At 41.1% G+C, this 11,335-nt stretch overlaps 1 protein-coding gene across 2 annotated transcripts in view; it reads right to left on the bottom strand.

Moving 5' to 3' along the window:
• DAGLB (diacylglycerol lipase beta) overlaps nt 1-11,335 on the bottom strand; it is a 14,144-nt gene extending 2,809 nt beyond the window's left edge. Inside the window, exons 1-14 of one of the 2 annotated variants that reach the window (XM_056334765.1) lie at nt 11,141-11,335; nt 10,478-10,629; nt 8,206-8,380; nt 7,288-7,549; nt 6,046-6,171; nt 4,929-5,056; nt 3,803-3,929; nt 3,350-3,433; nt 2,834-2,911; nt 2,306-2,386; nt 2,087-2,214; nt 1,548-1,616; nt 1,373-1,445; nt 118-371 (exon numbers count right to left, since the gene is read on the bottom strand). In XM_056334765.1, the coding sequence (XP_056190740.1) occupies nt 118-371; nt 1,373-1,445; nt 1,548-1,616; nt 2,087-2,214; nt 2,306-2,386; nt 2,834-2,911; nt 3,350-3,433; nt 3,803-3,929; nt 4,929-5,056; nt 6,046-6,171; nt 7,288-7,549; nt 8,206-8,380; nt 10,478-10,629; nt 11,141-11,235 (1,832 nt within the window). In that variant the 5' untranslated portion in view covers nt 11,236-11,335. Of the gene's footprint in view, nt 1-117; nt 372-1,372; nt 1,446-1,547; nt 1,617-2,086; nt 2,215-2,305; nt 2,387-2,833; nt 2,912-3,349; nt 3,434-3,802; nt 3,930-4,928; nt 5,057-6,045; nt 6,172-7,287; nt 7,550-8,205; nt 8,381-10,477; nt 10,885-11,140 lie in introns of both variants that reach the window. The other variant, XM_056334766.1, reaches the window with a different exon arrangement.

Below are 11,335 nucleotides of genomic sequence, written 5' to 3'. Positions count from 1 at the left end.
GGTATTGGAGACGCAGCTGAGACACAGAGCTGGAAACACCACATACTTTGCAAGTGAGAAGCGGCTTTTAAGCCGACTTCAGGAAACCAGGCCAGTGGTGTTTGTTATTCTACTTACCTCCTTGAGCTGGATTCTTCTACAATATGGATAATCTTTCCAGGAAGATACAGACGAGGATATTGAGGGGGTGAATTTAAATGCGATTCATCCTCAAGGGTGTTGTATGAAGGTGACCGATGAACCATTAAACTCTCCTCAGCTAGAAGCGGCTGGGTGAGGGCATCTTGGCTTCTGCCATCCAGCTCAGTTGGGAAGTTATCTGGATCTCCTCCAAATACTTCGTACCAACATCCATGCAGCAAAATCTGGTACTGAATCCAGAAAGAAACACAATCAAACTGAGGTTTGGCATCTCTTCAAGTAACTTTAGCTATGCGCTTGCACACACACCACCTGAAACTACTATTATAAGATTAAAAATGACTGTATGCACGCACTCCCCTAACTTCTTTGATAAAATCCCTACTGAGTTTTCCCCACAGTAATGTCTACTTCACCAATACCTAACCCAAGCCACTAGTAACACTACGAAAAACATCACAATCTTTACCAGTTGAATTACTCTGTGGATTCTGCTCTGAAGGTAAGTTTTCTTGCACCTGTAACTTCTAACTGTCTGTTATCTTATTCTGCATTTATGACGTCACCCAGGCCCTCTATGTGACTCCTTATCCTGGGACTACATGGAAATCTTGTGGGTACGGCAGATTCAACTTTAGATGTTCAGAAATGGCAGTTTTGAATGTTTAAGCCACTCCTCTCTACCACTAGTATCACCCTGCCTGACACCACACTGTTCCAGCACTTTCTGAAGTGTTTCTCACTAATGGTATAAAAGAGATAAGCAATTAACAGCATAACAAGAGAAATACTTGTTTTCCAAATGAATTCTCAAGGTAAAATTTAAGTGAAACTGCCAATTTGTTTACTTACTGGTACTAAATGGTTATTAAAGTAATCTTACCGATATTTCACAATTTTGGCTGTTTTGTTGTTTCTGCCTCCCCACTTTTGTATTTTAATAGCTTCCTTTATCAGCAAAATAGCAAACAGATAATTTCAGGTCTTGAATGTTGTGCACAGTTATCTTCCAGGTCTTGTTGAATCTTAATTTCCAACAAGACAGCTTGACAGGATAAGAGACTAACACAAATGTTGCCAAATTAAAAACACATGCTTTTGTTCCAAAACACAATTTTAACTCCAATCACTAAGATCAAAAATACACACACCAATTGTCACTTTGTTAAAGTTGGGGCTTAACTCAGGTAACAATTCCACTGACTTTTAACCAGGAATTGCATCTAGTTACCTTGGGTCTGCTGCAGTTTGCCACAATTCTCACTATTCTCCTCTTTAAATCCTCCATGTTGGGCATACTTAACCTGTTTAAACACACACAGAACAAAGTAAAGCAAAGCCTCCTATTCTCTGCAATCTAACACATCCCCAGAAGGACAATCATTTCCAAAATATTTCCATCTCACCTTGCAACAAGGTCCTTTCCAACAATGACTGAAACAATGAAGCACTTAGTATAATCTGCAAGTGATTTGCTTTAAAAAAAAAAAAAAAAGGCACTTTAGATACACTAAAGAGATATGCACACTTCAGTCTTATGATGATCATCACGTTCAATAAAAATCCAAGTACATGGCAGCAGCTGCAGCACTTGCAGTCAGTTCTTCTGCAGGCTTTCAGACCTACCTGCTACAGAGTAACTTCAACACTGACTGTATGGGTTTGTGCACGTTAAACAGGCCAAGGTAGACTAGTCAGGTGAGCATTCTATTTCTGAAACATTTAAACTCTAATTATACTATCTGACAGAATTCCCTAGATATATTTCATTCTGTAACATTCCCCCAAGAACTTGGCTGTAACTAAAGGACCAAATCTAATTCCAGTGGAGAATGTATAAACGAACTCTTATACCGCCAAGCCCAGAGTTACCATCTAACGTATTTGCCAACTACCTTGACAATTTTTGCACCTGAGACACAGAACCAAGTAACAGCTCTCTTACCTTAACAGTCCTCCTGGAGGAGAAAAGGCGTAACATCTTAATGTTGGGAAAGAGTTCCTGAGCATGATCGCCAATATAGAAGCTGTTCCACCTCCCAAACTGTGACCAACTATCACAAGCTTGTATTCCTATACACAGAAAGAGAAGACTGAGACATGGACACAGAAAAAGCTTTGTGTAATTTTTCTGGCAAACAACATTATTTGGAAGGTAACTTACTGGAGCAATTGTGAAAGCCTGGTTTAAAATTCCATCATTTATTAGCTTTCGATAGATGTAATTTGCAGCTTGAGTTATTCCCTACAAAACAGCACTTAAAGTTAGAAGGGTATATCTAATCTGAAGCGTGACACATATATACTTCAAATTCAACACCATCACAGAACAACCCCCTTTTTGCAAAGCTGGTCTTCTCTTTCAACATGCTCCTGACAGAGATCTAGTTATAACCAAGTGATCTGGTACGTAATGGTTAAAAAGTTTTTGGAATATTTAATAAGGACATGAAGTCTTGACAAGAGGATTACAAATTCTGCCCTGTGGTTCCAGAGGCAGTATTTGATGCAACAACCAAGCCACTGAAATAATTTGTGCAATCTGTCTCACAAGGAGAATACTCTTCTGTTTAACTACGGGATCCCTTTATAAACTATATACCCTATATAGGGTTTATATATAAACTCTGTAAAGGTGTTTATAGTTTTCTTACTGCTGAGATGATCTATCAACAGCTGCAAACCCACACACCTTATGCACAAAACCATTCTCCAGGACATCCTCCAGTGTCAAGTCTTCACAATCTGCTGACAGATCAGTGAGAATGTCCTGCAAACAAGACAGCTTTTGTCAGACCTCTCTGCAGAGCTTCATGGCTCACCTCTGCTACTCGGGGACATCAAGGAGCTGACTTCCAACTGTGTAAGCAACAAAACACAACCCACCATAAACCACCACCCCCAGGCAAACACAGAGCAATCACAATTCTGATCTCAGCTATTATTTCCAAGCTGCAAACACACACATTACCAACACACCTCCACTCACAGCGAAAAGGAATTACCACCACCTGCCTTCCATACCCTCTTCCAGTGGCACAGGGAATATTACCCATCCAAGGACACGAGGGCTTACAACTTAAGCCTGGAAAACTCATCCCTGCGAGTGAGGTATTTTTAACATGCGCCAGCATAACACAATTTCCTCTAGATTCCAGGAGTTCACTCATTTCTGTAAAGCTTATTATTTATATCAGATGGATGATACCTCAAAAGACAAGGTTCCTCTCACTGCAACCACAATAGCTTCTTTTTTGTGATCCAAAGCAACAAAAAATGGAATCTCATAGATCTGGAGAGGAAAAATGTAATCAGTAAAGCCACCAACTTTTTATAAGAGCAAGCATTTGTTCTCACCTTCTGAAAGCTCTCTTATTGAGCTCTTTATTACATTATGGAAAGAAGGTGAATTATTTCCTTATCAAGTCATTACAAGTGCCTTTTTTGCAATACTGAGACAGATTTATGTCAATGGTTTTGTGGCTGTTCCTTTACCAAAAAAAAAAATCAGAAATCAGAACTGACTGTTTCAGGGCCAGTTTTCACTTGGCTTTGCATCTTGCACTTTATAAATGCTGAAAGCAAACTAGAAGCTTCACCCCTTGCTTTCACTGAATCAATCGCTAAGTTTTTTTTCTGAATGCCTGTCCAGATTGTTTACCTTGTTATGAAAACTGATATGAATGAAGTCTCTGTACTGCAGTCCTGTTATTTTTAGGATGGATCCAAAGTGAAAGTTATGACGATCACTGCCAGTTATATCAGGATCTGTTGGTCTATTTCCGCAACTAACAAACACAGGAGAGAAAAAAACCTTCATGTTGCAGTTTTTTAGGTTTCCTTTCAAGGAATCAAACTCAGTTACATTTGCAGAAGGATTAAGGACTTCTGCCAGGAATCAAAAGCTTTTTTTTTTTGCAATAGTACCAATACTCTAGTACAAGGTATTACCTCTAACCACACCCCTGGTTGTTTTGCTGGAGCAGCATGCCATGCATTTTCAGTTCAAGGACTGGCAAATACACCATTGCTACAGGACTATCAGCAGAGCAAACAATGCAGTAAGAAAAGAATTCTTACAACTACAGGCCAATGACAGAAAATACAAACAAGCAAAAAAGGAAATTCGAAACAAATTCTGCAGAGCGGGCTTATCTCATGTTTTATCCATTTTATCATGTGATATTTTTTTTCCAAGTAATTTATATTTCAGTAGGTTACATCAGTATTTCATGTTACTAATTAAGAAAATCATGGCTACAGTCAAAAATGTCAGTGCTCACTTAAATACACAGTAATCCTACATGGCATTATGTGTACTTCAGCACTGACTATTAACAGTTTTTTGTGTTAAGGAGGCAAAGGGAGTAAAATAGAAGCTGGAGAGACAGGTAACTCTTGCTAATTCCTTTAAGACAGGGAAAACTGCTGATATACTTTTATTTCTATACATACATATGTGCCCAGAAGGCAAATCTAAAAAGCCTCATTTTAAAATGTTTGGTTTAACTCCAATTCTTCCTTTGTCATTCTGCTAAATAATTTTAGTTATCTCAATCGCATTTTTTTTAAAGAAAAACAGCTAATCTGTTTCTGAGGGTGGAAAGAGGTTGGAATTTTGCTTCTACTGAGTTTGTTCAAAATAACTCTTCATAGTCAAGCCCATGTACTCCAAGAGTGATACAATTTAATGCAACAAAAATATTGCTATTGAAACTACTTTATTTCTGCTGATGCTAGTTAAATAAAAGGAAGCTATGTGTTTTTAAGCTCCTGATCAAACCTACCAGTCACCATTGAGCTTACAGAGTGCAGTAAATGGGTTGGTGTATATGTAGTAGGGCCAGCCATAAGCAGCTGCAGCAAACAGCATATAGTGAGCAGCATTCTCCAGTTCAATATCCAAATCATCTGTCTGAAAGGACACGGGGAAAGAAAACGAAGGAGAGAGAGAAGAAAATAGGTGTGTTAGGCTGCCCCAGAATAAAACCTGAACACAGACTAGTAAAAATCAAGGCATAATGAAATATGCACTATCTGAAAGGAAAACCTCAAAGTCTAAGAGGAACTAAAAATAGCCACTCATTCCAGGAAAAGTCTGTGTTTATTTGTATAGCTACACAGCTCAAGTATCTTGAAAAGCTCTCATTAAATCAGTTTCTTCCAATACTTACACACTGATAAGCTCAGCACTGAAAACAACATTCACTCCAAATACATTACTTAAGAATGTCAAAGCAAGGACTAAACACTCTAGCAGATCCCTCTGGTAAAGGCTTTTAAAGCATGACCCTGTCATACTGGCTGGATTCAAAAGGATATTGACAGAAATGCATCAGTTGAAGTAGAATTACATACATCTATGAAGCACAGACCAAAAGAAGGTAAAACAATTTATAAGGCATTTTACCACAGAAGACTAGCAAAAACCAATTAGCAAACTGTAATCCATGATCTGCAAGCATTTAAAAGATGCTATTTTTGCTTCTTACCTTGTCTGGGTATTTGCAGCAGACATAATTTAAACAGACCACAATACTAAAAGACTAGCTTTTCAGTTCTATGCTAATAGTACTAAGTATTAATTTTCTCTCTGTTCCTTTTCTCTCCCAGCTCTTCAATAATACTCAAATGTCCTAAACAGTTCCTTTTTTTGCACTTAATTCCCCATGCGTATGTAAGTTCTACTTATGCAAAAGCAGAGAAATGTTTTGACTGCAAACTCACCAAGACGTTTTCACTGCATTTATTAATAATTTAAATTGTGAATCTTTATAGTAGTGTTTAATTTTGTTGAAAAAAAAACAAAACCAGAAAACCACCGCACAAAGAAGTGCATTTTAATTTGATTTGGCACCATCTCCCAGAGTAACAGCACCAGAGGCTGCAACAACCCTTTCTTACCACAAGAGATGATGGAGAATGACAGAGGACTTCTTCAGGCTCTTTTGGGCAACTTTCCATTTTATCTTGCTCTTGGTGGAGCAGAGTCAAACCAGCTGCTATATCACTTGGCACCAGATCAGTGTCCTGTACAAAGAAATGAAAGAGCACTTAAAACCATCCCACACCTCAACACGACAAAACTATCTCATAAGAAAACACACATGGAATTTTTTTTTTCAGTTTATATAAATACATTTTACTCTGAGACAAGTGCATTGGAGAAACAGGTCACAGCAGCATCTAACCTCCCATCCCTCCTGTAGATATTTAATGTTTTCTTCAGTAAGACCAATGACAATTCCACATATGAACTTTACACTTAACACCTGACAGAGGACCTGCTCAGCCATATAGCAAATAATGATCCAGACATTGTTGATCACTGTTCTGCATCACTGTGTTAAAAACTTTCTAAGTCCTCTATACTGAGAACAACCAAGAAGGATTTTGCACAGGAGAAGGCTGAAGTGTTTTATTCAGCCATCTGGGGCAGCTCTCTCAGCTTAAAGACTTATTACCTTTACCCTATAAACCACTGAGGCTGTAGCTATACATCACCCAGTACTGCTCAATAAACAAGAACTACTAGTCTTGATATCATGAACAGTTTTCAAAGTCCACACTGAACTACGAGTAACCCAAGCAGTAGGTGACATGAACTTGAGCTAAATCAGCACTATGTAAACTCTGATTTGGCAAATGTTCTCTGTTTCCAAAAAGCAACTTCCTGCATGTGCAAACTCTGGTCTGGCACATGCTCAGAAGTGCTCGGAATGGGAAGACTGCCTTAACGTACTGTGGGGCTCATTTCTTCAACAGTCAGACAGCAGTGCAATTCTTTGCTATGGGTATGACTCATCATCATTATCATCAGTGGGAAAAAAAGCCTGGATCTTCACATACTGAGGAAAAGAAACCCACCCCTGTTCTCCTGACTAGATACCTAAGGAGAAAGAATACTGTTTTCTCACAGCCCTTCATGCTTGTGAAGGGAAAGAAACCTTTGTTAAAGGAAGGGAAGAATCAGTGTTGTATACCTTGTGTGAGAATCACCTTATTTTTGAAATCTGCATATTCAAAACCTGATTTCAACACACAAGGTAGCAGGAACCTCTGGCTGAACAAAGGTGCACTTGTGTTGCAACGTCTGCAAATTCAGAGTCAGTTCAAAGAGAACACAAAAAAGGCTTTCTATCTTACTGAAAAGTAGGCGCGGAAAAGCTCTGCGATACTGGTAAAAGCCACTCGATGGTCATCGTCTTGCACAATGCAACAGCACAGTAACCTGATTCTTTTTTCCCAGACCCTGGTGGCAGTGTTCTTCACATTATACAGCAACTGCCCTGACTGACTGCTTTCCAGGTTCCGATTTACACCATTGGTGAGGTAAAAAGTCTTCTTCCCCCCAAGCGGATCAAAGACAATTACAACTCCAATGATGGTAAAGACGATGATAACCCAGCTGCAAAACAGAAGGAAGTGGGATAAAAAGACTGTAAACCCAGATACTTCTGACAAGTATGCAAGAAAACACAACTATAGATCTTGACAGACAGAAAACAAAGTTAGGTATGAAATACTGTATGAACACCATCTGTTACCGTGTTCAGGGTGCATGTTTTGTTATTGGGCTTTCAGCCCACTAGGCACAAGAACAAGGCTGTCAGCCCACTCCATACAGGGCACCAACCTCAAAAGTCACAGCCCTGTGCTTTGGAAACAGCAACACAGAGGTGTGAAGGCTCCATTTCTCACTATCAGTTAAGTGAACTAGTTACTAACCTCTTCACATTTACCCAGTTTTCTAACTTCCCATCTATCCATCTTACCCTTTGTGATCTTCACCTCCTTTCCTTCACTCTAACGTGCTCTCTCAAGGCAAGTAGCTCAAGCCTGTTTAGGAAAGGATATCAACTCATTCTAGCTGTCTAGATCTAAAATTTCTTCTCTTTTCACAATGAAAACCCTTATATGAAAACCCACAATAATTTGTAAGAAATACTGAAGTCTCCAACTGCTGGAAAAGCCTTCAATAAAGACATACAAAAACCATACAAGCAGCACTTTCCATTTCACTCACAGTATCAAGCTTAGATTCCAGGCGGGAGGCACCTTTACCTTGCAATAACTGTCCCAATGATGACATTTATCACAGTCTTCTCACACTGCACGCTGCTGTCTGACACCCATACAGCTCCTACGACAGCCCAGATGAACTCAGGCAAATAGAGAAGTAGGCGAGTATAAAGTAGCTTGGGAAGTGATTTTCTTGGGCCTGGATTAGAAATTGTTCCTGAAATTGCCGGGAGAATTTAAAACAAGAACTGTTTGTGAATGCATTTTAAGTACATAAGATCCTACCCAGATATACGAGCTTTCTGAGCTTTACAGAAAGCAGAAAACTTAACTGAAACTATGAAATATTTTCACAGTAATGGAAAGCCATCACTGAAGCTGAGAAAAGAAAAACAACAATGGGTTTATAGTCATGATTCCTAGAATCTACTCTACTAATACCCAAAATTGCTGTCTAGTCAGAGACAGTTCTGCAGTAAACCTGAGGCAGTACTGCTGTGCTCAGCATAAGCCAGAGCGGCATACCAGAGTGTTGGCTCACCTACAGCTCCTTATAACTTTTGGTGCCTGCTTTTATTATTATTCTATTTAACTTTTAGTTTGCTGAATATTTCATTTTTAGATGCTACTTTGCTGGGCTGCAATGAAGTTCTGTTTACTGAGTCACTAAATAATAAGTTAATTCACATTTTTATTCAGGAGAACAAAAATAGGACCATTACCAGGACAAATAATACTCAGACTATTTTCTGTATTGTTAGCTTAGTAATAACTTCAATCCTTTTAGCACTCTTAGGCAAGAAAAAAGGGAGTGATTTTTCATCAGCTCAGCTCCTTAAACCAGTTTGTTGAGTGCAGGGTGATGAGATGGTGGAGTGCACGTGTTCACGTGTAGGCAGGATAATTTGTAAAGGCTTAAACCACTGCAGAACAAAAACAACTTTGGAAACTATTCTCCAATTGTAAAGCTGCGGTTCACATCCAGTGACAAAGCTGTTTTAAAAAGCCCTGGCTTATTCCCGTTCCCAGGTTGTAACCTGTACTGCAGCAGCATGGTTGCTTACACAGCTGTAACCAGATGGAATGTGATTCCTAAAACCAACTTTTTTCCCTTTCCCAGCACCAGAAAACAGTGTGTGAGTTCTCCAGTCAGGTTCACCACTGGCATCACTAACGCCAATGTCAGTACAGTGCAAAGGATGTGCAAGAACCATTGCTCCCAAACCCACACACTATAACCACAGTCCAAGACACCTCACCATCAATTTTCTTGGTAATTCACCCTCAGAATCCTTCCATTTCTTAGTTATAATGGCCTTATAGCTGTATTTCTATAGTAAACAAAGGTCTTTTCTCCCTGCTATCTACAGTTATATCTCTCACCTCCTCAACTTTGATACAAATAGCATAACTTGGCTAATTTTCCTTTCACTCCTCTGGAAACTGTAGGAAATCCAGTGGTTATAGAGTCAAGGCCAGGATTATCATCCACATCTCTGCTCTATCATAGTTTCTCTTCACGTACTCTTCCCACTTAAATGATTTAAATACTCTTTTATTTACAGTGTGTTGTGAGGACCAATATATTAGAAATTGTGGGGTCTCATCTATTACTCCAGAGACCACACACATATTTCAAATCCATCCTCCTAGCATTACTTTGATAACGAGGCGCCTATCCAGGGCAAAAGGCCTTCCTAGCATTTTTTAACCCAAAATGAAACGTTTATACAAATAACTCGAAGTTGCTTTGGGGTCCATCCTTCTGTTCAATTCACTTCAAACTGTAGGTCCTGTTCTATTTAACAGTACTTACTGCACTGGTTTCACTATGACATTGACATGGAACCCTTTCCTATTTGTATTTTTTCTAAGCAACCCACTGCAGCAGATGAACTTCCACATGACATGACCAAATCTTCCTTTGCGAGGCAAAGCTAACGATACTTCAGATGAGGAATCAATTTTGGAGAAATTCCCCTAAATTCCTGTCAGAGAGGTTGAGCAGCATTCTGTTTGAGGTCACGTATTAATGGTGAACGCAGATGAAGTTTTCAAGATGCTCTGATGGTAATGAACATATCACCATTAGCTGCACTACGCTACTGTGTCCGTTTATTATATTAGATTCCTGACTAACGGAGATAATACTATTAAAGCCAATATATTAATGCTGGTAGGTGGTTTCTTAAGTTTGACTACCATTAAAGCACTTGATTTTTTTTGCATTTCTTTTAATGTCAACTCCAGATTAAAAAAAGTATATATTACAATCATACTACAGTAATATAAAATATTACTATTAACTATTTACCTTGCATACTGACGTATACAAGAGCAGATAACGCACATATTATAGAAGCCAGGAGAATGAGGAGGACAAGCAAGTAGCTGTGGAGTAATCCTCCCCCAGGACAGTTGAACTGCCCCTTATGAACCGCGTAAAGCACAAGAATTCCAATCCACCTACAGGAAAGTGAGATGATAAAAAGTCACAGTTGGAAGGGGAAAGTGCATCCTGCAAAGCAATCGCCTGAGGAACAGTTTCCACCCGAGCACAGGGGCGAACAGAAAGGGAGCCGTTACACAAGGACCCCACGAACACTCGGCAGTCACCACAGCAAAGCCGCCCGCAGACCGAGCAAGAGGCTCCCCGCGCGCTGCTGCTCATCTCCCCAGCTCCAAAGGCTGATCCAGACAAAGGAATTATCCCATTAACTCCTGAGGGAAGGAAGCCGCATTAGCGCCGAGCTGCGAACAGATACAACCAGGCGCCGAGGGCTCCGTGCCGGCGGCGGCCAAGGCACCGGGAGCGCTCGGCCGCAGGAGCCCAGGGGCTCCCCCAGCCCCGCCGCGCCCGCCCCGGCCCCACCGCGCCTCAGGCGAGGGGGCGCCGCCACCGCCAGTCACCCGCCGGCGGGCCCCGGCCGCGCGCGCGAGCGGCCCCTGAGGGGAGGCGGCCCCGTCCCCGCCTCACCACACCAGCCGGACGAAGAGCTCGAAGGCCCCCGGGAGCACGAAGTCGTCGCTGCCGATGGCCCAGCGCCGGCCGAACACCACCAGCCCCGGCATCCTGCGGGGCCGCGCCGCGCCGTCGGCGCCGGCCCGTCACGGCCAGCCCAGGACCCTGCGCCCGCCCCTCGCCCCCCAGCCGCGCCGCCCAGCCCGGGGG

Source organism: Falco biarmicus, chromosome 4, assembly GCF_023638135.1.
Source record: "Falco biarmicus isolate bFalBia1 chromosome 4, bFalBia1.pri, whole genome shotgun sequence".
NCBI classification, from domain to species: Eukaryota; Metazoa; Chordata; class Aves; order Falconiformes; family Falconidae; genus Falco; species Falco biarmicus.
This window is presented reverse-complemented; position numbering and strand designations above follow the sequence as displayed.